The sequence below is a fragment of the Melospiza georgiana genome, chromosome 5 (assembly GCF_028018845.1).
Source record: "Melospiza georgiana isolate bMelGeo1 chromosome 5, bMelGeo1.pri, whole genome shotgun sequence".
In the NCBI taxonomy this organism is placed as follows: domain Eukaryota; kingdom Metazoa; phylum Chordata; class Aves; order Passeriformes; family Passerellidae; genus Melospiza; species Melospiza georgiana.
In genome coordinates this window covers 27,997,116-28,023,586 of record NC_080434.1, presented here as the reverse complement: position 1 = coordinate 28,023,586, position 26,471 = coordinate 27,997,116, and the positions used below count along the sequence as shown (strand labels likewise).

At 39.7% G+C, this 26,471-nt stretch overlaps 1 protein-coding gene across 4 annotated transcripts in view; it reads right to left on the bottom strand.

Moving 5' to 3' along the window:
* Positions 1 to 921: 921 nt before the first annotated feature.
* Positions 922 to 26,471, bottom strand: part of MAPK10 (mitogen-activated protein kinase 10) — a 144,595-nt gene continuing 119,045 nt past the window's right edge. For 3 of the 4 annotated variants that reach the window (XM_058025340.1, XM_058025341.1, XM_058025343.1), the window contains 5 exons: positions 22,925 to 23,107; positions 20,586 to 20,710; positions 11,293 to 11,356; positions 10,760 to 10,837; positions 922 to 5,745 (listed from right to left, as the gene is read on the bottom strand). In XM_058025340.1, coding sequence (XP_057881323.1) covers positions 5,603 to 5,745; positions 10,760 to 10,837; positions 11,293 to 11,356; positions 20,586 to 20,710; positions 22,925 to 23,107 — 593 coding nt within the window. In that variant the 3' untranslated portion in view covers positions 922 to 5,602. Of the gene's footprint in view, positions 5,751 to 10,759; positions 10,838 to 11,292; positions 11,357 to 20,585; positions 20,711 to 22,924; positions 23,108 to 26,471 lie in introns of all 4 variants that reach the window. The other variant, XM_058025342.1, reaches the window with a different exon arrangement.

Here is a 26,471-nt window from a genome sequence, read left to right as displayed (position 1 = left end):
TAAAACTCAAACTTGCCATAGGCCAACGAGCCTGAACATGCATTAAGTTAAACATTTCACTTCTTGCAATCAATTGTTGATTAAAAAAACCCCAAACCTACAACAAAAATGAAAGAAAAATCAGACCACATTGGCAAGTTCCTAATACACTAGGAAGATTCCACTAAATTCCACTGGACAGGTTGGTTTTCCAGCTCATTGGTGAAGATGACACATTCACCATTCCCCTGCATACCTCAAGCATCTTACTAATTAAGACAATTACATATTCATGTAGTATTCAAACCTACTGAACAATGATTTTCTTTTTTTTTTTGTGTGTGTGTGTGTGTGTTTGTGTGTGTGTGTGAAAAAGATCACCTTGAGCTTGCAATCAGTTAACTGTGTCCTTTTAAAGTGGTGGAAGTTCAAATAAGCACAGCCATCAGATTCTTGAAGATGTGTGATTACAATTCCTCTCTTTATCCACACTGACAACTGGGACCAAGCACAAGTGGAACAGAGGTTCTGCAAATCCATATGAACACCCTCTCTTCCCTACACACACATACATAAGTAAAGAAAAGCCTAAACATAAATGGAATGACTAGCTCAGACTTTAAAAACAAAACTAATTGGTTCCTGCAGGTTTTCTTTCATATTGCTCTCCCTGGAAGCACAGAGTTTGTTGCAAAATGCCTTTTTTGTTTGTTTGTTTGCTTGGTTTTGCATGTTTGAATTCACACAAAATTTTAAACTCTAAATAAGCACAAAGGAAGAAATATAGATAGATCTGAATAGAAATAAATAGATCTGAAACTAAAATAGTTTTTGGTCCTTTAAATTACTGTGAAGCTTGCAATATAAATAGCTAGCATTGGTTACTAGAAGTTACTTTGAATTAAAATATTCCAATTCCATTTTACAATAATTCAAACATATTCAAAACACTTTTTGGGAGATTTTCTAAAAGTAACTCTCTCAGGCAGTACTAAAAGTTACTATTAGCATGTTTTTCATGAGAAAATAAATTGGTGGAAAAGAAATCACTGGTGCTCACTGACAAGTTTAGAAAACAATCCAAATCAGTTAAGTAGTACTACTTTGGGAAACTCCCAAAAGGCACTGCATCAGGTCTCATTTCTTCAGTACTGTTATCCCAGAATTAGAAAGTAAAGCAATATCTATGAAGATAAAGGAATGTATATGAACCAAATTGCTTATATATTTGGAAGAGTGACATGATCATCTGTCTTGTGTAACCTTCAGAAGCCAATGCTTTGCAGGAACTGGTGATTTCCAGAGGAAAACCATCAGTGCATTAGGGCTTAGAAAACCTGATCAGGCTTTCTGTAGCTTTGCTGCTTGGGTTTTTTGTTTTTTTTTTTTTTTTTTTTTTTACACACTGCCATATTTGCACTCGAATTTCAATCTGTTTTATGTAATACAAACTTGCTATGATACATGAATTTCTTTGTGCTGTGGAATTCTAGATGGGAGAGGGGAACATCAACCACAATACAATTCGCATAAATCACAGTGATCAACTCAAATATCTGAACTCTCTGAAGATATATTCTAATGGAATACAGTCAAAGCTCACAAAATACTATTGCAGCTATCAAGTCAGTATCTGAAGACTGTTTTCAAAAATTACCAAAATTTTGGATTGAAAACATACATAACCTTACATCAACTTGTAATAAATCAATGCCTCATCCTTGTTTAACCTCAGCAGTGAGAAAGAAAATAGAAGGACGGTCTTTTAAGAACTGTTCTGACTTTTTTTTTTCCCTCATACTATCCCAAAATTCTCCATCTGAGAAAAAAAAAAAGCAGGGATGTTTTGCAGCAGTTTTCCTCTCTACCATCTCAATGCAGCTAGTGCTCTGAGCAGTCACCGACAGATAATGCTCGTGCCATTCTCCTCACCCTGCTGTTGTCTATATACATGACTTAGGTGAGCCACTTGGAACAGAATTTCCTTGGGTATTGAGGCACTTACGACACCAAGAGGCTCTAAGGCATATTTTCAGAAATGCCAAGGTGTCCAGCTGCCATTCAGGATGATGTAAATTATGCCACTTCTGGCACAGGCTCACTGATTGCCTCCTATGGTGCCTAAATACCTTGGAACATCTGTCACAGATCTTTGGCTTCCCAGTTTCCTTCACTTCTGCACTGGTGGCAGTGATGCTTACAACTGCAAACCTCAGAGAATTAAGTGAAAATTGTTGCCAAAGTACTACATTTAGTAACGTGTTAAGCACAAGCAGGTTTAAAAGATCAATGGCAAAATTAAGGAAAGAATCTATCCTTATCAAGCTGAATATAATTTTGGAATAATGGGGAGCAGACTTTAAGAGGATGGTATCAAAACTTCTAGAATCAGAAAATAAAAAAGTGGTTTCCCTTAAAACATCCTCAGAACATCCTCACCATGATCCTTTATTCAAGAGTACATCTGTTATTGTAAGGTATCAGCTGACAGCACTGAATTCCTGGCACAAAGCAAAACAAAGGATGCTATTCCTGCTGCTTCAGTTTGGACACACAAGGACCAGAACTTTACAGAACTAATGCTTTTCTTCATTGATGGCTTTTTTTTTCTAGTGTCCAATGTGGACAGCTCTGTCTCCTACCCCAGACAGAGCTTCTCATGAAGGAGACTGATTTGAGGACAAAAAGAGATGCAGTAATTCTTTCAGGCCCCATTTCAGCAAGGCACTTAAGCACATGCTGATGTCGATCACTGCTGAGCAAAGGACAAAAGCACACGCTAGTTAATTTTTTGTAAGCATCCTACAGTCTCCATGAGATGTTTGAACAAGCCCTGGTGCTTAGCAGAATCAGGGAATAAAGCTGATCATGTAACTCCTGTGTTGTGAGTCCATTCAGCACTCACCTAAGGACACCTTCTCTGGTGACTGCTTCTCCACCCTGCACATATGAACCCAAACAGGACTGAATTATACCATGAGACTAAGAGCACAGATTTGCCTTCTAGAGATGAAACATGGGAGGTCTACAAGTCTCCATCTACTCTAAATGGCTTCTTTGCTGTTGCCTATGCCACATCTCCATAACATCACTGGCAATGAACTGGGATTACTCCAAGTTTCTACAGTCTACACTGGTGATATTTTTGCAGTTTTGCCTCAATGAGACTTAGTTTAGCTTTGCTTAAATAACACACCCGAATGGTGCACACTAAGGAATGTAAAGTAGATACTAGTTACCTGAATATTATTAATATGTATCTATGGTGAATTAAATCTGGAGGTGATATATTTAATTATTGCTAAGAAGTCACCCTTGGTGTTATTGCCTACATACCTACAGAGCTTTGCTGTTAACCTTTCAATACTTTTATGATCATTGGCTTTGGAGTGAGAGTTACATCACTCAATAATGACCTGATGTTTCATGGCTTAAGAGAGAATATTGCTAAATATATTTAGCAGTAGTAAATTATTGCTTTTAAAATTACTGCTCTGAGTTTTTAGAACATTAACAACCTAATTTTACTCTCCAAAAACAATTTGATAAAAATCTACCAAAAATATAACCAGGGAAAGACCCCCACTTCTTATAGCAATTCTGATACAGGTCAGATCTACCAAGTCTGATTTTATTTTATATCCTCTTCATTTTCATCTCCCCTCCTCCTCACCCTGGAGAGAAGTTTTTTCCTTCTCTTTCTTCCCTTCAAAAAAAATCTGATTTGATACTATTTTTTTATTCTACCACAGAATGGCAGGCTTGTAAGCCACCCAATGGAGCAGCCCTATTTTGGTAGAGTTTTGAATACTAGAGAGTTAGTGAATTTAAAATATCCACTAACATAGTCTAAACAGTTTCTCTCTCTGGCACTTGGAAAAGCATTAGAGTAGGATTTAGCTCATTTCAGTTTACATGGCACACTTTGGTAAAAGGACAGATGACTTGGAGTTTGGTTAATTTCCAACTCAGATAAATGATGACCTTGCTGTGGAAAATGCCAATTGCTGTTTTGGCTGGAAAAAAAAAATTCAACGGTTCTGAAATTTTGTGTGGAATTTTGTCATTCTTGCTGTTACTTACCACGGGAAATCCTCTGCTTTATTACATGGCAAATTCAATTTGATATTCAGTCACTGTTGGGTTCTTCAGAACTTGTCCAAACTGCCCAAGACCCCTGGCTGTGACCCTTCCAGGCCAACACACGAGCTGATTGATAACTTGGCTGTTAGAATGTAGGGAAACTAGACCCATGCACTCTGTGGTTCTTTTCTGCGCAACACAGATGCTAAAACTTCCTGGGGAGTCCACTGATTTGTCATGAGGAAATGAAGAGCCAAAAGCACCCAGAGAATGCCTGAGTAGCAGAAGTGCCTGCTAGGGAATGATGAAAAGGGAAAACAACCTCTGAGCTGCAAACACACACTGAGAGGGAGTGAGCTTCAAATATCCTTTCTCTAGCTAACCTAATAAAGATCAAGACATAAAATAAAAACAAGTTGGTGCATGTCCTTTTGATCACAGTCTGCTTATTCCCCAACCCTGTCATACCCTCTAATTTACAAACATACATGTGCTTCAAAATAGCGAGCTTATCTATGCCCTAAGATGATAACTCACTTCACATTGACAGAAAAAGCTGCTTACTGATACCTTTCTGGGCTTAGACATGCATAAAACCCCTTCACTCTTGTTCCCTGTAACTTGCAAAGATACATGTGCTTCCTTCTAACCCAGTCTTATCTTGGCATATCTGCTCTAAAAATCAGAACAACAAGTCTTAACATTCACAAACTAGCATTTTTTCTATGAAGCTCAGTGGCTTCTTCTTTCAATAAAACTGATTATTATTTCAAAATATATATACAACTCTCAGCAGAAATTTGGTGCTACATCTTCAAGTGTCTGAGGGAGCCACAGTTCTGTGTGGTTATTTACACTTCCACAAGTCCTCATATGTAACCTCATCAAGGAGCAAACGGATAGAATTTGTACTGTAAGATCCCATATGTAGTTAAGCAGTTCCCCTGGAATGGGCCATTTATAGTCGTGGAGTGCACACTAAGTGCCTGTGCAGATGTGCAGGCACACAGCTGCATGCACTGCCAGGATTCTGTTGGCACATGTGTGTATGTGTGTGAGGAAAAAATGCATGGAGATCCCTGCCTGCCTCACTGGGCAGATGGCAGAGCAGACAGTGAAGGCAGACACACACTCAGATGGTGGAGCGTGGCTACTGCACACCTTGTCATGCCAGTGTGAAAAAGACAGTTGCAGGTTGCTGGTTTTGCAGCCATTCATTTTACATCTTGTGGGGAGAGGGGTAAAAAAAGGATTTTTTCAGTTCCTTTTTTCCTTTTGCCCCCCAGTAAGCATCACTGGAAGAAGACCAAAGCAGAGCAACTATAAGTTAAATACACACTTGAGCTTAGCTGCATTACATAACTCTGTAGGAGAAGCAGGCTGAAAAGATTTTTTTGTTTGTTTGTTTGTTTCTTTGTTTGTTTCACTTAAATCTCTGTGTTTTATTTCTCTTTGTTTTCATCTCTTAGCTCCCATCATTTTTTCCTCCTAGGTTCCATCATCCTCTGAAGAACGCTGGGTTTCGCAGGCAGGCGGCTAGTCACCTGCAACAACCGAGGGGTCCCGCAGAAGCTTCCAGGCTGCTGTCCGTGTCAGACGCCAGGGTTTGATCCGTGGACATGGATGAGATGTCGTTGACAGATGAGGATGGAGGGAGGCTCTCACTGCTGTTCACTGCTGCACCTGTGCTACGAAAACGAACACCAACGTGATTAAACCCGAAACCCCAGAAGGTGCCACGTGTTAGAGAGCAGAGGGTGCTTACCTGGTGGTACGCAGGCCATTTTATCCAGCGGCAAACCTCAGCAGGAAATGGATCATGCAAACTTTAGACACTGGATAATATTAAATATCTTACCAGGAAATTCTGTCTCTCGGTCTGCTTTGAAAAGCTATAGCTCATACAGTGTTTGTCACCCCACTTCGCTCTAGTCCACTTGGAGTTCCACAACACTCAACAGCATATTAGGAGCATATAATGCGTGACCAAAACAAAAGCAGACCCCACCTATTCCTCATAAATTCCTCTCATATATTTCTCATATTCTCATAAATTCCTCATATTCTCATAAATTCCTCCATATTCTTCTCATAAAATTCCAGTTTTTTAGTGGCAGTCTAATAGAGTGCATGGGATCAAATCACCCAGTGGAAATGCAGAGTGATTTCTTTCCCTTACTAAGGATTAGGGCACTAAGCCCGGGATTTCAGCCAGGACTGTATTTTTGTACAGCCAAGTTTACCTCGCCTCTCTAAAATTATGATGGTACCAGATATTATTGCAAAAAATCACTTTGACTTTATGAATGACCTGCCTGAGATTATCATTAATGCAACTGAACATTCACCACATCCCTGAATATTATCAGAAATTATCTGCCTGATAAATTCAGACAACTGAATGACAAATACAGAGCCATGTAAAGAATGTATTTATCATGCACCTATGATTGCTTAGCTGTTACTGCTCATTAACCTCAGCTCAAACTAAAGTTTGCAGAGAAGCATAAACCTGTTTGATTGGGTTTTTTTCCCACTGAACTTCCAGGCAATTTTTTTTTTGTTCTCTTATATCAAAATTAGCACTGTCTTCTGTTTGAGAGGGATAGATTAATTTCCATTAAATATTCATGATAATAAAATATGTCATTTTGTATGATCTTGCATAGCTAGAAATTACAGCTAGGCAGGTGACACAGGTCTTTGTTCTGCAGATAGATGCCATTTCATTCTTCTGTCTGAAAAGTGTGCTCAGCCAACTTTTGCAAATTTTCATTTCTACCAAAGGGCTAGAAATTAACATCTATTATCCAGTAAAACTACACAACTCATATATTCCTAATACAGACATTAAAAGGTCTCTCTACAGCCTAGGCAAAATATACGCTGCTATGGCAAAAGGAAAGGATTTTTGTCACTTTCTAGTTTGCAATAAAAACATTAATTTGAGAAAACAAGTCACCATACCATACCTCCAACTACTATTCTATATTCCTCAACTTTTTCTTCCCTTTATACACATCCACTGTAAATATGCACAAAACAGAGACAGATATGCTCACATTTAGAGCTCCAGATGGGAACTGCTTTCTGCTGTTCTAGTTGTACATTATGGCATCAGAACCAATTAAATTCATTTACTCTCCTGATACAGTTGGAAAACAAAATAGTTAATTTTGTAAGAGCTGCAAAAAGAGCAGAATTAATGAAATCTGACTGGTGGCTGCAGACAGCAATCATCCATCCTCTCTGTCATAAAATGTGTTTTGCAAAGTGTTATTTATGTGTACCTCATCCTTCAGTACAATCCTGTTACTTCATGTTTACATGTTATTTAATCATGTGGTATTTTATGAAAATACTAATCAGTCAAGACAAGTGCATTTATGGGTAGTCAAAATATGACTGAATTAATTCATATTAATGACTAAACAATATATTACCTTTCTATGTTTACCATGCTGGGCAGAAGCCTGCCATTAAGTCATGGATGCTGTCCTAAGAATAAAACGGAAAGAATTCCAGCAGGTTTAATCAACTTTTGATCAAACTGTTGCTTTCTTGGATGAACATTCACTCAACTTAGCTAGGCAAAATAACTGAAGAAATAGCTGCAGAAATTGTATGGGTGAAGATTTTGTTACACTCTGTCTGATTCAGCACCACTGAATTCAATAAACCCTGCTATGATCTTCTCAGCAAGTATCAGTGCAGCCCACGAGTTTCTGGAAATTGCATTTTTATGGCTATTCCTATCTTTCAGCACAATTCCACATGACACAACACAGATGTGACAGCTCCTGCTGCAGCCCCAAAGCACCCAGACTCATGAAGTATCCACAAAAACAAAGGAAACCACGCTAAACCTCAATGACAGAATTAAAGAGCTCAGCAGCACAAAGCAGGACTTGGGCAGCAGCACTCAGAAGCCCAAACAAAGCTGTCCCAGTCAGTAAGGGATGCTCCATTTGCTGTGCTACAGCAGTTTGCTCCTGGAGGGATGTGTGCCAGGTGAGACAGTGCAGATGTGACACAGGTGCACTCAAAAGAGAAAAAGAGCCCCATTTATGAAGTTGCTGTTTGGCAGGAAGCTTCTCACTGACTGCAGGATTCAGGAAAAGTACTAAAGGTTAGAGCAGGTGAGAAACAGCTCCTGGGATCTGTTCCTGGCTCTGCTATTGCCTTGACAGCCTCTCTTTTAAAGCACATATCAGCTTGTGTGCTGTAAAGAAGGGATTCCTTCCTGAAAGGGCTCCTGAGAAATGCTGCTAAATAGCACCACTGGAAGTGCCTCTCAGACTTCAACTCAAGTGATACAGACTTGGGGTAAAAAAACTAAAAGGAGAACTGCAGCTTTTGCAGTTTCCAAAAAAAGCTCAGTGTCTGTACTGGGGATCTGCTCAGCCTCTCATAAATTGTGTGAATAGCAGCTCCTGGGATCGAGTGTCACAGTGCTTGGCAAGTCCATCAGCTGCTCAATGTAGAGTCTGCACATGACAGAGGAGGTGTCCTACTAGTAAAGGTGTCCAGTAGTTCCTGGGTGATGGCAATTCAGACAGCAAGTAAGAGGCAGGAAATGAAGAACAAAAGATCCATTTTCACCTAGAAAGGGAATGCTACAAATAAGCTGCGCTAAGATCTCTCTTATTTACTATACTCTGTACCCAAAAAGGACAAGAGAGTTGAAAATGTTATGTGTGAAACTGCAGCTGGGTAGTGAAGGCTAGGGGAGAGTGTGAGAGGAGGTTAGATACTATGGACAGAACTTAAGTTTAATTCTAAATAATCTACAGCTTTGTATTAAACTTATCTTTTTTTCAAATGCTGCTGTTTGATAATAACAGAGACACTTTTTGGACAGGCAGAAGTGGCCTCTGCTGGGAACAATTTTTGACATTGTTGATTTTATTCACTGAACATAAGCACGAGGGGCAGCTGCTTGAGTTTCCAAGCTGATATGTTGTACTAACCAATTCTTCACAGAAAAGAGATTGACAGCCTGATACACAGGCACTCTAAGTGGCTCTGTCAACGAGCAATTATTATCCCTGATGCTGTCAGCTTCAGCAGTCTCCCCCCAAAACTCTTATCAAGTAATCATGGAAACTAAGCTCCAGCTTGCTTGCCATGATTATTGATAGAGCACTAAATCTCAGCTTTCTGAATTCTTGCCAAGAACACCAACCAATGAGTAGAGTATCTCTCATTTTCCTTATGCTCAGAACTGGTGTTTTACCTCTTTCTTCCATTATTTCATTCAGCTGAAAACCTAAGTCAGGAACACAAAGTGAAGAACAGGAAATCTACTGTTACGTTCAACAGTCTCATCTGAAAGCAGTTTGAAATATTTTCTGAACTTGTTAGTGCCTAACATTCAAAAAACAGTCAAAGGGAAACAGCAGAACACATTCTAGGTAAAAAATTACAATTTTGAATTTTGTTTGAAAATATTTTACATAAACAATAAAAACCTTCCACATAGCAAAAATAGAATATGAAATTGATAAAGAAATTCTTGGGTAGTTTATTCCTAAAGCAAGCACCTATAGTGCTTCTGGATCATAAATCAACCTGCAGCCACAATTCTGCAAGAAAGAAAAATTTAAGGATGAGGATTTATCAGATAAGTTTTAGGGGCCCAGATTTCTTTTCGGTGGTGGCACCATAGTTAGGTAAATTAAATCTGCAAGTTCTGTTCTTTGCTACTTGGCAAGAACACAGTGGATTCTTTCCAATATATTACTTCATTCATGTCAAAATCCAGGTGCAGGGTTGTGCTCCAACATCACCACCCAGCACTTTATTAACTCCCTCCATTACTGCCATGTTCCCCCTTGTCCTGTCAATTACTAGTGATGTATTCTTGTTCTAACATTACCTTGGCTCAGCAGCAAGTGAAAAATGAGAGTGTGAAAAAAAGTGTCTGAAAACATGCAGAGAACACTGAGTTAAATGATTACACTTTGAGGAAAGGCAGTGTTACTCATAAATACTGCTGGAACACTGTGCTCAAAATCTGGGCACTTCAAGTTTGCCAGTGAAACTGTACTTTCACAAATATGTATTTCTGTGTACTGGCAGTAACCATTTGCACTTCTGTGAAAAGACTGCTGATGTGAATTCTACTCTGAAAAAATTTAGTTGTGATTTTTTTGTGACAGGACTTTAAGAGTCAATGGTTTAACACAACTTTCCCTTTCCACTGAAGTGTCATCAAGAGTTGCCAGCCAGCTGTTCTAATGTGATTGGACTTCTGAGAGGATAGACTACCAGATTAGTACCAGACACCTACATGGGGCTGGGGTGGAGGTCAGGTGTGCAGTGTTGTGTGTCCAAGAGATTAATGTGTGCTAACATCACCAATTTTGCTTGTTTCAACTACCAAAGTGTTAGTTCAGTTATCCAGTCACAAGCAGCATGAAAATACCAGTGTGAGAGAAACCTCCACACTCAGAGGAATACAATCTGTAACCACAGACAATACCAGCACAACTTTCCCTCAAATAGCAAGAAGACAATTTTTGAAGCACTATATTAACATGACACTGGAGTACAATTAATAAAGGTCAACTCATCTGAATCTCATAAAAACTTCTTCATTGGCCTGCATAACTGCAAGTGTAGTCTAAGCCCTTCAGCAATCTCCATTCTCTCTTTGCCAGTACAGAACGCAAGGTTATTCATTGGGGCTGAGTACCTGAAGGAGAAGGCTGTCCTTTTACTACGCCATTTTTAGTCTTTTCTTCAGAATTCATTACTTCTTTGTAGATGAGTTCTGGAAAAGAGAATTGGGACAGTTAGTGACAGAGGCCAGTGCCTGTGATCAGGAACAGAATAAATACCACATAAGCTTCCTAAGTCTGCCCTGCCTTGTCTCCCCAAGTCTGACAGCTCTACTCACATAAGACCTCTCTCTTCCATTCCCCTCCTCTCATCTCCTTTTGGAGCTGAATGGAGTCAAATGGGCTTCAGCCAGAGCAGGGGAACTGATTAATGCTGCACTGTCTAGAAGAGAAGCAGCACTGTGGCTAAAATTCTGATGCATTGCCCTGCTGAACATGATTCTGTTCTCCTTGGATTTCAGTGAAGCACTGGAATCCACACCTCCTGTGTTAACATTAACCTATGTAGACAATGATAGCCCTCAGAACATTTTCCATATTTCTTGCTATGTTTTTGCCATTTTGCCACTAAAATACTCCTTCCCATTTAATTCTAAACAGCAATTACCTTTCCATTCCTCGATTGTATGTTCCCTTTCATCCAGCTGTTTATCATATATCTGAGGAGGAGGCTGCAGGAAAGAAACACAGCTGCTTAGTCAATTGTCTGTTATAGTGTAAATAATCAGGACTAATTACTTAATTCAAGATAATTTCTCCTCTCTCTGCAATCCATCCTGTACATGCAAAAACATCTGAAACACATTTGAATATTAAGGGGATTAACACTCCTGGAAGTTAACTCTTTTTGTAGAAGAAATCAACATACTTCTCTGTCTTCCTTTTCAATGCAGTTGAAATAAAACCCAGATCAACAATGTCATTGTGCTTGTACTGAGCCCAGGAATTCCACACCCAAATTATTTGTATCAGCAGAGAGGTACTGTCAGTATACCAAACAAATAGCAGTCTTAATTAATTAGTAGTCACATTAATAGATTAATTTTTAATTTGCTCTTCGGATTTGCTGCTATATAGAATTTCCAAAGTAACCCTAATTTTTAACTGAGTCTCTATGCCACAGTCTCTAATCCATATTCCAAATTACCAAAATTTCCAGTATATGATTTTTTAACTAACTTTACTTTGGACAGAAGGTTTTAGTTTTTTTAAATTATGTTTCTTTTAGCTGATGGAAATGTCAGAGAACTGGAAGACCTTGGAATTCACTGAGACAACGGCATCTAGAATTTCAGGGAGCCTGAACACCTGCTTTCATTGGGAAACTAAGCCATATGTTCATTGCATCTCCTGATATTGGCTGCAAAACACAGCAGCCAAGGAAGGCAGAAGACTCTGCCCTCCTTCCTTCTACCCAGAAGCTCCAGCATCTGAGGTAAGAGCACCTAATGAAGATGGAGACAAGATCCACAACACTTTTCTTGCTCAGATGTATTTCCTCTGACTTCCATCTTGGGCACTTGCCGTTGTGTCCCCTTCAAAACATCCTCCTATTAAATGCATATTTCCCAAGCTGTTTTCTTGAATCACTGAGAATTTAGTAATTTTCTCTCAGGACTCTAACTCCATCAGTCCATTAAGCCATTTGCATGCTACAAATACTACTGAAAAAGTAATAGCTCAGTGACATGATATGGACCAGGAAAATTATATGGTAGCTGAACTGGACAAATCCACTGAAAACAAGGGCAGTTTCCCCAGAGTGACATTTATATTAGGGCTGAAGATAAGGGGATTAGGTGAAGTAATGGATTGCTGAGTCTCATATCTGAGAAGGAAACACATCATGAATTAAAATGAGTGCCAGGCCTCAGCACGGTTACCTGAGGTTTTGTTATATCAGCAAGGTAAGACACAGCCCCAGACCAGTGCAGCTCTTCTCTTGTTACCATAACCACCCTCCTCATTCCTTTCCAGGGAGCCCTGATGCCACCAAGATTGGCACAACCTCTGTGGGGATTCTGTGCTCCTGCTGGGTGTTGTCAGAGAGCTGGATGCTACGAGAGTACAGGTGATCCTCACCACTGACCAGTGGGCTTTGATAGGTAAGCTCCACTCCTCCCTCTGAGCCTGCTGGGCTTCTGCTCAGCCCCTCAACCAGCCTTGGAGCATGCCAAGAAAATTGAGGGGGGTAGGGATTTACAGGAGCAGCAGGGGAGGTGTTTGGCTGAGCTGAACCACAGTGACAGAACCACCTCCTCTCTGCCAGGTGCAAAGGGAACAGGCAAACCAAGTTGGACAAGAATATCCTGAAAGCAGCTTTCTAAAAGCTTCAGGGAGAAGCCTACAAAAAGCATAGGTGGGGTTAAAATTGCTTCTACCAAGTGTAAACACTCTTTTTACACCTTCCATAGAAAAAATTGTATTTCTCCCCCAGGACAGAAATAAGAGGATAGATTCCCTCACTACTTTAATTCCCAAACACAAATTGCAGGATCAAAAGGAACAAGTGATCAGATGCACCTGCTCTCAATTCACACAACCACAGAATCTTCGGCTTATTTCTCTTCTAATTTAATTCAGCTACATCTTAAGCTGGGGTAATTGGCTAATAAGCACCAAGAAAATCAGCAGTAATCATTGCCTAGATTAATACACTCTGGAAACAAAGGCATTTTCCAGGGAGAGAGCCTAGATTAACCTCACTCATTACCCAGCTCCTATTTTTCTGTAGAATCAAACAAGGGAGAGCAACCAAGCTGTCCCTCACACACTGCAGGATGCCAGAAGCTGCACCTGCACAGCATTCTACTGCTCTGCCAGGGCTGACATTGCAGACTGTTTACTTGTGAGCTAGCAGAACCACAGCTATGAGACATGGCTCTCAGCAGGCATGAGGGAGCCAAGGGTAACAAATACTCAGCAAGAAAATAGCATGACTAAATCCCTGCTCTGCAGAGGCTGGGTCTGTAACCACTCTAAAGCCTGTGCAGAGCACAGTCAAATGGAGCTCTGCTGAGAGCCCAGGCCAGTGCTTGACACTGGGAGAAGTGAAGCTTTCCCATCAAAATTCCCTGAATCCTCCCTTTTCATTGAGTCGAAGTACAGAGATGAGCTGTGAATACCAAAACTATTTTGAGAACTCATTTTCCCACAATTCTCATTAATTCATAGGAGAACCACAAAGCTTAGTACATTGTTACCAATAGTTTGTAATCTTTTCCATGCTGACCACCCCTTTTCTGCTAACTTGTTTGTTTTGTGGCTTTTTTAAAAACCAATTTCTAAATTTAGCAGGAGGAGGTTTTTAAAGATAATAAAATTAGAGGTTTTTAACAATAATAAAAAAGTATTGTCTCAGCAATACCAATCAGAGCAGCTGCCATACCTACATTCTCCTGGGCATCTGATTTTAGTCTTGGTCCAAAGCTTTGCCTAAAACTGATTTTGCTACTTAAATCTTAGATAATCATTAACTTTCCATGTAGACGCAGCTGCAGTGCCATAGGCATTCTTATAAATCCTTCATACTGCACATGCCAACTGAGAGTAACACAGTTTACTTTTTATAGGTGTTTAAAAAAAGACTGGATGTGGCACTCAGTGCTATGGCTTGGTTGATAAGGTGGTGTTAGGTCATAGGTTGGACTTGATGATCTCCAAAGTCTTTTCCAACCTAGCTGATTCTGCAATTCTTTAAGTCTCAGAAAAAGTGCCAAGTTCAAGTAGCATCAAATCAAGGCAGAGTGTGGATCAATCCTATGGGTGGCAGCATCCAGCTTCAGTTTAAGGCAGCCATTTTCTCCCCAAAAGAGATTTATTTGCAAGCAGTTGCATTGGCAACAATAACAAAGAATAGAATCTATTTTTGTATATGGAAGCAAAGAATGAATAATATTTTTCTTATAGGTAGTAAAACACCCCCTGTTGTTTCAATGGGTCTTGGCTCTTGCCTTTTACAAATTAATTTTCATAATATTTTTCAATAAATATAACATTCATTGGACATAAAAAAAAATTAAAAAAAACCCCCAACAGAAAATATCAACATGGGTCTCTTTCTGAAAAAAAAAAAAAAAAAAGGCAAACCAAACAAACAAATAAGACAAGGGAGGTTTATATTGTCAGATAAACACCAGGAGACTATTGGATTTGTTAAATACCATTCTAATATCCAGAGAGGGGAGGTTTTTCACTACAGGAAAAAACAAAACATATGTTGAAACCAAAGTATTCTCACTTTCCCAAAGCCACATAGATTGGTTTGTGTGCCACTGCTAGAAAGCAAAGGGAAGGGGTTGGAGCTCAGACTCCAGCAAATCCTGCCATCTCTGTCCCTGCCTCTGCAGAGCTAGTGCCAGCACAGTGGAGACCTTGGGATGAGCTGTTTTTAGAGAGCTTGGCAGAGCAAGGCCTGAGTCTGCATCTCTTCCCAGAATTGCAGGGTCTGGGTCTAGGGCAGCAGTTGAGGAGCAGCACAATGAGGCAGCAATGCAATTAGCAAGATAATGCAGATAAAAGAGGTCTGGAGGATGCAAAAATTAATGGTGTGACGTTAAACATTTTGTTAAATAGCTTAGATCCTTATAGCAAATGAATACAAAAATTACTTGGTGTTTTGCTACAACCTAAATTGTGTTACTGATACCATTCACATATTTATTTTTGCAGTGCAAGCCCAAGTACACCAGCGTGCTTGTCACCAGAGGTCTGGCATCTCTTTATTTACAAATGGCTTGGGATTTCACCCTGTACTGCCAAAGGGCTCCACAGTGGGCTACAGATGATCTCAGCTATGGATATGGAAGAAGAGAGGACTCTGGGCCCATTTGTTCCTTGGAGTTTGTGCAGAGCTTTTGGAAAACTCCACACGTTATGTGCATCAAGGAAATTGTAGACTGAGCTGTTTCTGAACAGCTGGACCATAAGGATGCCATGCAGCAGGAGTCAAGATTACTGGGCTACACACAGATGACTGAACAGCTTGAAGATAAAACAAGCAAGCTGAAAAAAGATTAAGTTTGGATCAAAAAAGAAAAAGGAGAAAAGAAATGCCTTTCTTCTCTAACCACTCCTCCTCACTGCCATTAACAAAGATTTTTGCAGAAGCTGTGTTCAGCTTCCGTAATCAATCAGCAATGAACAGATAGATGGTGTTGACTAGAGGAAATGTCTGTGCTTGTGCACAAAGCAGAGCTGCACACTTCTGTTGTGAGACAACAGATGCACACCATCCATCTCTGAGCAGAAAACCAAGCCCTGTAACTGGGTGCTAAAGAATGTGGCAGCTCATTGAAGTCTTTCTATACAACATCTACACATACAGAGCTGAGCAAGAGAAAAGAACAGCAGAAATGATGCACAACCTGCCAGCCCTGCTTATGTCATGTAGTGAAGGTGACACCTTCTTTGAAGTGTGTTCACCAAGGTCACAGAGCTCTCCAAAGTGCTTCTCCATCATAATGGATGCTTAGCACTCAGAGGTAAAATAAGAGGTGGGTGGATTTTTTTTTTAATTGTGAAAAACTAGTTTTAAAAAATTGTATTTAACAGCTGGTCATAGATAGTTTATATAGAGCTAAGACAATACAGCAGCAGTTTCTGTCCTGGACCTCCGACTGAGAACCATAAATAAAGTTGTTTTCATTAGCAACACTGGAAACAGCATCACATTAGTAGAAGGTAACACACAGATTGGCATGCACAGAAAAATGAATGATAATTCACAACTCAGCCCCCTGTGGATGGTTCTAGAAGCAGAAATATTCCAGTGAAATATAAATCCTGTGAAAATAAAACCAGGAATGAAAGCTGTATGAGTTACAGTGAATAAAACCCTACAAAATCTATCACTGCTGTAAAATACTGTCAAACATAGAGGAATGCTTGAAAGAAATATTTTTAACATCTGATGTTTCTGTTTCTTAGAAATCTCTCTTCTAATGGATGGCACAGATCAGACAACAAAAAATAACTGCAGGTACAGGAAAGTTCAAGACAAATTTTGAAATCAGTTAACAGAAACATCACATAGTAATCTACAGCAAATTTTGCAACTGAATTTGTTCCCATGAAATGGAACAAGTTTTCCCAAGTAGGAATCAATATGACATCACACATACATTCAAAAGGTTCCAAAATGGAATCCAATACAACATGAATGGTCTCTTTGAATATATCAATAAGAAAATGAAGAACTTTACTGTGCTAAAGCAATGTGTAGGAATCCATTTTGTTCACAATTTGATCATTTTGGGATAAAACCCAGTTACCTGCAAGTAGGCATAAACATTAGGGTAGATATGAAAAATTAAATACCAAATTTGGGATTTATTCACAAATCATCTCAGTGAAAGATGAGAATGTATAGCAGCTTCAAAACAACAAAAAAACCCAAACAAACAAACAAAAAAAAAGCAGCTGGGTAATTGACAACAGTCTCAAGCACAGCATTTTCAGACAGGAAAATGGAGAAGCTAATATGTCATCAGGGAGATACTGAGATTATCTACAATAAACAGGAGAGTCTGCATGTAGAGGCAAGAGATATTGGAAACCTCTTCTTTCCAGAAAACAGAGCAATTGGAGGGAGAATAGGTATCATGTGTGTCATTTATTCATATCATAGTCCAAATGCTGTTATATAGGTAAATAACCCCACATCAAAATAATAAACATAATATTTGTTTAAAAGTGGATCTGAGACAGTTGCTGAAAAAAAGAGACTTCCAGGAGAGTCTTGAACTAAAGAATAAAACAGAAAAGTAAATTCTATAAATTCCTATCCTGATTTTACAATAGATTTCCTGCATTGTATTAGTAAATAATACTTTTGCCCTGTAAACTCTTGTTTCCCTACATTTAAATTAGGTGTAAAGATTGATAACAGATTTTAACATCTGGGAATTCCACAGAACCCAAGCTGTACATGTTCTCCTGTTCATGTTTTGCATGTTCTCCTATTTTTTAGAAACAGGTTTTAGTTGTCATTGGCTGAATACAGAAATCATCTTAACAGTAATGCTATTGAAAATTATTTCAGAAAAAAGGTGTATGCTCTGGAGAACCTAACCCTGTGACTTTTTAATCAGAGATACTGTGGCAAGCTGCGTGTGCTTAAAAGAACCTGGCAAACTACCTATGTTAGACCTAAGAATTCCCTGTAAATCCAAAATCCACAGGTAAGCTCCAAACCTGTGCAAGGCCTGTTTCTAGCTGTGACTATGAGGCTGTTTCAGAGCTGTTGAGGGCTTTGGCTGTGTTTGTTTCATGAAGAAATTCTGTGGGAGGGCCCCAGCACTGTTTGAGTAACCTCCTGTGGCTGGTGAATGGCAAGTCCCACATCTAATAACAGCTCATCTTCCTCTCGGGGTCAGAGAATCAAATCAGAGCATTTAGGACCACCCAGAAGAGTTTAATGCTGTGACACATTGTGGGAGAAAAGGTATTGCATTCCCAGCACTTCCCATTTGTGCACAGTGTTTGCCCATTAGAACAAGACATAATAGTTCTATTGCCCCCACACAGTCTCTGAAAGACCATAAACTTATAATAGACTTATAAAAAGGGACTGAAACTGTCTCACTAGTCTGCTTTTTCACTGGGTAGGGCTGTTTTATCTGTTCCCCTCACATTTATAATGCTGTAAATCTGAGCAGACACAGAGGGTTGTTACCTCCAGGTTAAACTTTGACACCAAATTCTCTCTTTATTCCCTGAGCTGGCTTCAGTGCTCTGCATTGTCTACTCCAGCACATGCTGACATTTAACAATGCTGCAACAGCTCACTTCAAAATTCCTGTCACATTAAATGCTTCCTGTTACCTGTCCTCTCATGCTCCTGAATGAAATGGGCACTGTACAACAGATGCCTGGCTGCTTTTGATGAATTAATTTACTGGGGACAAGAAGGAATCTAACTAGACAGCAGAAGTTACCTAATTCCCCCCATCCCCAGTACTATACTGGCTGAAAATGTCATCTTGTTTAATAATCCTAATCTCTGTTATCCCTACTGTACAGGATTACTGATAGTGGGAGGAATCCTGTCTCATATCACAAAATGGGAAGAGAACTTAAAAAAATCCCAAAACATCCCACTACCAAACCTTTAGCTACAGGATGAAAAACTTCTGTGAAAAAGTGCTTATCAAGTATTACCAAAAAAAAAAGGAGTGCTGTGAACATGGGCAGAGGCCACACACTGCAGGCTTCTAAATCCCAGTGGGGAAACCAGGAAAAATAGTGGGAAGTTAAGCATTATGCAATGACTAAGCACAACTCTGTCACTAATTTTCCCATTGCTTTCTTGTCAGGTTCCCTGGCTGCACATTTGCAGGACACTCTGTGAAAAAGCAGGGTTGCCTCATAGAGTCTCATCATGCTGCAAATTCAACATTAACAAGCCATTTTTAGGCTTTGAAATGTCATTCAGGTACTTTCTTTGTTCAGTTGTATCCTATTATAACTTCTGTGGTTTAATTCAGTATAGTCAAATTTACTGAGTCAGATTATTAAGTGAATAAGCATAAGTATCTACCTCTCAAACAGCTAATTTGTTGGATGTTTCTAGATGTTTTTTAAGTCTCACCCCTGCTATAAATTTGGCAAGATCTAACAAAAATACATGAGATGAGTCATTTCCCCATTGCCCATGGCTTTAGGAAATATTTACTGAATTTGATCCTAACTCTTGTGCAACTGTAACAGGGCAGATATCTCAGTGAAGTACTTGCTGGAGAACACCCTTCTGAGCAAGAACAGAAAACCACCAATATTCCATATTTTTTTTTCCCTCCAGAAAATAATTAGTAAATTACTTACAGCTGACCACTGAAGGTGTGTCAGCATGAACAGATGGATATTTATAATTTAATAAACTGTTCATTATGAAAAGAAAGTCTTCCAATTTGACTTAACCTCTGAAAATGAGAGTGGTAAAATGAAGCCCTATAAAGTACTCCTAAATAACATCCTCTGAAAAAATCTCATGTGCTGGAAATTTGATGGGGGTTTGAACATTCAATTTACCTTAGAAGTTTACTGCACTTTCAAGAACACAGCCTGAATTGGAGCATATCACCAAACAGCAGTGATTTAATTTTGTTAGGTCTTCATTTCCTATGGTGGCCAAATCAGATTTCTGGACCTGTTTTCATACATTTCATACAGGGTATTACAGAGCACCTCTCTGAATTTATACCTATATCCATTATACCATACCTTTTATACCATGCCACTGAAGTGCTGACAGATTGCACTTATCCCTGTTAACAGCAGCCTCTCCAAGGCTTACAGAAAGGTGTGCAGAGCACGAGAGGATTATAAGAAAAAATCCATTTCTGTTTGCACACAGTGTACGTGATACTGTACATTGAACCATAGCCCAGGAAAACACCTGAGCCCCTCCTTCATTTTATGGAAAAATTTATGTCCTGCTCGGATTTTTCTGATTTCTGACTTCAGGATTTTTTTTTCAGAATGCCAACTATTTTTTTGCTTAATTCTCCTCCTCTCTACATATATCCTTGAACACAGACATAAAAAGTGATGTTTGCTGTCTTCCACAGGGAAAGGTTTGGAAAGAAAGATAGTATCTTTTGCCAGATTGAGTTCTATATCTAAAAAGGTGAGCTAGTGGATTCAAAATCCTTTCTAGAAGAAAGCAGAAAATGGCTTCATATGCTTGAAGTGTTTTTGTTCCTCCCATCTATTATCAGTTCATGTAATAAAGAGAGAGATGCTGTCCCTACAGATCTCATTTCACATCGCTCCCCAGACCACCACAGTCCCAGCATTGTTGTTTCCAGCATGCTCATTGTTGTGCTGCTGTAAAGCAGCAGGAATCCCTGAATCCCAGTTGTGCTGGGCGTGCTGAGGGAGCAGTGCTGCCTCACTTACCGCCTCCACCTCTGCTGGGTCGTACCAGACGTTAATGTATGGATGCTGTAAGGCTTCATCTACTGATATCCTCTTGGCCGGGTCAATGACCAGCATCTTTGATAAGAGGTCCCTGGCTTGGCTGGCTGGAACAAGGGAAGCAGAGAAACGCAGAGTCAGTACAAAACAACCCCTGCCTCCAGAGGAGCCTTAGTAGGGGTAGGAAAAGAGCAGTGGCACAACTCTTTGAGAGATTGGTTGTGTATGTACCTCTCTCCCCTGCCTCCTCATAGCAAGAGCTCTTCAGCAATCATTTTAGGTCTGATTCATTAGAAAAGTGCCAAAATCAGGGCTGACACCATAAGTTCCCTAGCAAGCTTTAGTGATGTTTTACATATGTGCAGATTCCACACAGAGGGATTAATAATACCCTAAAGAAAACAGGCTTGATGTGTCTGTGATTATTAGCAGGGTCAGAGTACAAAAGTTCACATAAAGTCTAAAATCATGACATTACTAAATCAAAGCCTGAAACTTACAGGCACTCTTAGACTGGCTCAGAAAATCATCCACAGTTCTCTGGATGTTTTAAAGTTTCTCATCTAACCTGCTGTGAGGCATTAAACATTGTAATGAGGCATAGAGATTAGGTTAATCTTAAGGCATCCCCTTAGAAGCAATAATTTCAAATCTGTAGCCTTGGGATATGGAAGTGTTTGGAACTCCTTGAGTCTTGTTTGTCCTGCATAATGAAATTTAAATCAGTGGGGCACATCATCCTGCACTACATATACATATATATATATATATATATATATATACACACACAAACATTGAATTTTACATTGCAGCATTGATTTATTTTACCTAATAATATATTCCATTGTGCCCATGAGGCAAACAATGCCTGATCAGGCAAAAAATGCCTGTTTGCCTGTGGCAAACAAAGCCACAAACTCAGCTTTATATTACCCAAATGGATTTTTCCCAGTTGGAGTTTGTAAAAAATATAATACCATCTTAACCCACACAAAAAAATTATAACAACACATATTTATGTTATTATTGTTATTATTAACTATGTAGTGTTCTAAGCCCTTGGATGCTCAAAATTATTTGCTGTGTAAGTGCAAAAGACAATGAAAGGAAAAAAGTTGCAAAGAGCAGTAAGTGCAAAGATATTATTAGGTATCTCATCATACATGGATGAGTATGTAATTAAACCATTAATATTACATTATATTTAGGCAGGGCATGGGATGATACAGTGCTGCACAAGTAGGGGTTCCTGAATGCACTGTTTCTTGCTTCGTGGCTATATCTTCAAAACTGGCATTAAGGATGCTCAAATGTATGTGCTTTCTGTACCCAAAAGATAACAGCATGTTTGACAGTCATTTTTATACATTAGCTGCAAATGTAGGAAAATTCCATTTTTCAGTTGTGTTGTGGTTGGAGTATAAAATTCTGTGTATCCAAAAGCATCTGCCCAGACCTCTCCCCTTACTCCCAAAGCCCGGACAGCAGCTGGGCTATGAAGAAGTTTTTAAGTGGAAGAAAGCTCTGGGTCGTGTAATGACATGTAAATTGCAAGCAATTGGAAACCATTAAATGCCAATGTTGAGAGTGGCTCCAAGGACTGGAGGGGTGCAGAGCCAGTGCACAGCACAGGTCTGCAGGGGCTCCAGGGATGCCTACTAAACACACAATAATCACTCCTTCCCATAGGAGGTTAATGCCCCATTCAAGTGAAAAAAATACTTCAATATATGATTAAAATCATGGCAATTTTTCTTCTAGGGATATCTAGTCACACTGTATTTAAGTTAGTTTTCTACTTCACATATCTTAAGTGACCCACAGGATTTTTCAAAAGAAGAAATCCACTCCAGTGGATACTAAACCTCGGCTACTTCATTTTGGCTGATGTTGACAATATATTTGTATTTTCTAGCAAATGTAGAGCTATGAAGCAGGCATTTGGCTGAACTGGTATTTTTCACTTAAAAAAACCAGTGCAAGTACTGAGATCTCCCAATGGAAGTTCGATTGCTCCGTTGTATTAAAAGTTCAAGAATAAGAGTAAAGGAGCACCTCAATTCCTTGAGGCACAGCATCATCACATGGAACACCATGGGAATATTATCAATGCATCAGTGATTATGCTCCCTTGGCTGCCCAAGCACCAGGATCTCCAAAAACCATTTCCAAATCCTGCCTCTCAGCTGAACAAAACCATGCAGTCACTGGTCTGCAACTAACTCCATTAAATGGAGTGCAACTAGAGACAGGAAAAATTGGAAAAGCCTTCATTCCACTGCAGCTGTTGCACGTGAACCACCTCCCTTTGTCAGACATACCTTTGAGTTTGTTGTGTTCTGAGTCTGCTGGGAAGAGAGAGTCTGGAAAAAGTTTGGGGAACGTGAGGCCAGCGTACTTGGGTCTGTTCTCGACGTAGTTCCGTACTGTTGGCTGCAGCTTCTTCATGAATTCTGGACACGGTGTTCCCAGCTGCTCAATAACTTTATTCCACTGATCAATATCTGAACAGCAGTAGTTAAGGGAAACAAAATGCAAACCCCCACACAGCCTCCTGACATTTCTGCTTGTGTTCTCTGAGAGTCCTCAGAGGTATTTAACTCCCTTCATAACATCTTTACAGTCACTATCTTTCCTTCTCACTATTCCTCCAGGTCCAACAGCCTGCAAAGGGAAAAACTCTCATACACAATTTCTTTGCATCTACACTTGTTACCATTTTTTTTTTAACTTGAAATCCAGTGACTTGCACTCCCTTTTTTTACATGCAGATAATTGTCACCACTTCAGCTTGGAAGAACAACATGTGCACCTGCCTCCCTATTCAGTCTGTGGAGAGGGAGACCCAGCTGGCTTAAAGAAGTTCTGCACAGGACAAAAATCTTCCTCCACTCGCCTGCTTTGCACTTTACTCTCTCCAATAACTTCACTGATGCTAATTTTTCCAATACCAGCCAACCAAACACAATTTGTTTGATTTTGCAAGAATGCACTGGGACTCATTTCCTATTGACAAATGATGCACAGGTGTAGGCAGATGTTTCTCTTTAACTGAGAAAGTGATTGCTAATCTGATACTGGCTAATGGGAAACAGGGTCTAATGCCTAAAAAGAAAGTGTCTTACAGGCATTTCCTACTGAGCTTTTTATTTTTTGAGGTGTTGATATTTTAGTTTTCTTGTGCTAACATTTAGGCACCTGATGGGTGTTATGTAGCTCTTTCAGCCACATTCAGAACAAGACTGAATGTGCCAACAAAAAAGCAAATTATCAGTAGCATCTCTACATCACATTAATTCACAGAGCTAAGAACCTGATGCCTACCTGGGGAAAAACAAGGAGGGTTACATGCAGCCATGGTACACTGATGCTGAGAAATATGATGGAGTTTTGCTGAGAACACACTGGAAAGAAAAGGCTTTTAAAAGACAAACATTCAAAGCATTTCAGCACAGAGATTTCTGGTTTTTAAAGTATTCTTTTAAGTTATTATTTTCATCAGTATCATAAGTGTGGAGGAGTTTTCCAAATATTAAGACAGATAACAGAAAAAATATAGTCAAGCAAAAGCAGTTCTTGGTTGCAGTAGCATTTTCAGATTTTAAAAAATATTTTATTTTAGAGAAATGAAAACAGTATTTTCACATATCTTGGAAAGTAAGACAGACTAAATTTGGACTTACCTGAACTATCTTATTTGAACAAAATAAAAAGTTGTCGTGGGTTGACAGCCTTTATCCCAATATCGTGTGTTGTGTCTGGCAGCTGTGCCTTTTCTCTCTTCCTCCCCCCCGGCCGTCTTGCTGCGGCGGGGCGGGGAAGAGAGGGGGGGAGTGTTTGACCAGGCCTTTTTGGCTTTTGGCTTTTTGCTGCTTGGCTTGGCTAGCCGCTTTGCTTGCTTGCTTTCTGCTTTTTGCGCTGTTTTTTTTCCTTTTCTTTTGTTCCCTCTTTCTTACCCTCCCCTGAAGATACTGGACCGGTTCCGGACCTGACCTGAGACGTCCAGGACACCTGGAGCTTGCAAGAGAAGCTTGACGCCCTCACCATACACAAAGTCTGTTTCTTTCCTTTTCTTGTGTTGGGGAGTGTTCTTTTGTTACTTGTAAATAAATAGGTTTTGTTTTCCACTTTGCTCCTCCGAGAAATTCCTTCCCGAACCCGGTGTTGGGGGAGGGGTGGTTGGAGGTTTGTTTTGTTTTGGGGGGCTCCCTTTTGGAGATTTCCCCTAATTTGTCCTAAACCAGGACAAAAGTGAATAATTAATTTAAAAATTGCAGGTTTAATAATCAAAAGTGTTTAAAGGAATGAAAATAACTTAAACATATGCTTTAAGAATTCTAAAACAGTGTTTTAAATTTTTTTATTGTCACCTGAAAAAGGTTGGTAGAAATAGAAGCAGCCTGGAAAGATTTTTCTAAACACCTCTTATTTTTTTAAACTAACATTAATATTTATATAGAAAAGCCCCTCCCACACACACTCCCTATGTGGGTTCTATGTAGCTTATCTTGTGTTGTCCATGAAAAATATCTTTTTCTCAACAGAAAACTGAACAATTGCAACAACAGTAAAGTTATCTAAGACTACAGCTGCTCAAAGAGTAGCCTGAATATTTCATTAGAAAATAAAGTGGTTTGACATTTTAAACTTATGTTCAAGTCAAGACCCCTCAGTGACTGCTAGCTGAACTGCTTCAGAAGCAGCTCTCTGAGGAACCTGAGAATACAGACTGTGCAAATGCTTTGCAGAGAAGAACAGAGAGTACAGAAATGAAGAGGCTGTTAGTTGTGCCAAGAGAAGCTAAATGGGTGAGAGTGCCAAGCTCTAAAATCATCACTGGAAGCATTACCTGTGCTTGTTGAGTGAAGTGTTTGATAAACTGGGAGGGCCAAACACAAAACTTGCTTCAAAGAAGGTCACCCCTGTACAGAGCAGGTGAACCATCTCCCAGGCATTTGGTGAAGGCCAAAGGAAAACTGATCTTTGGGATCACAGAATTATGTGGGACTTGGACACACTGAGAGGGAAGATGGAGTAAGATGCCCTAGCCATGAGCAATAAGGGAAAAGAGGTGCAAGAAGTTCTCAGAGTAGGGCCTACATGATGGGAACCACCATCAGTGGTGACTGAGAAGGGAGAAGGAAAACCCACAGACAACAGATCAGCTCCCACTGCACACATTTCTTCTAAGCTGACAGAAAGGCTCTCACTAAGACACAACACACAAGCAGACTACCACCCACGACTGGGACATGTTGAGATGGAGTCATCCCTGCAAAAGCCAGAGCCAAAGGGAACAGAACAGGCAGAGCCACCATGTCCTGCTCCTTGACTGGACCTGAGTTGCAGGATAGCACTCGACCTTTTGCAGCCCTGCTCTAACCAAGAGCCAAAAGGTCAGGCTTTATGTCACATCAACCTCAGGGACTGTTTTTGAGTAATGAATGATCTGAATGGGTAATTGTGCTTCTTTGCTGTATTTTTTCTGACTTATGTTATTCGTATACTGCCAAAACCCTTAAATAAAATACATTCATTTTCTCCTTACATACATTTACATGTACACACACACACACAAACTGACATGATGGAGCACTCAGGACTGTTTTTGTCCTGGCAATAGCAATAACAAAACCATGTTAAGTGAAAGCAGTTAGATAATGTTTCAGTCAGCTGGACACGCACATTTTCTCTCTAGCAATCGTGCTCCCCTTACCTAGACCTTAAAACCACTGGATTATAATCTGCTGGTCCAGCTCCTTTTCACTGCAATGTTTTATGCAGTCACAGTGTGTGATGCATCTGTGATACACTTGGTGATGAGAAGTTGTACTTATCATGGTATGAGATTATAGAAAAGTCTTGGAA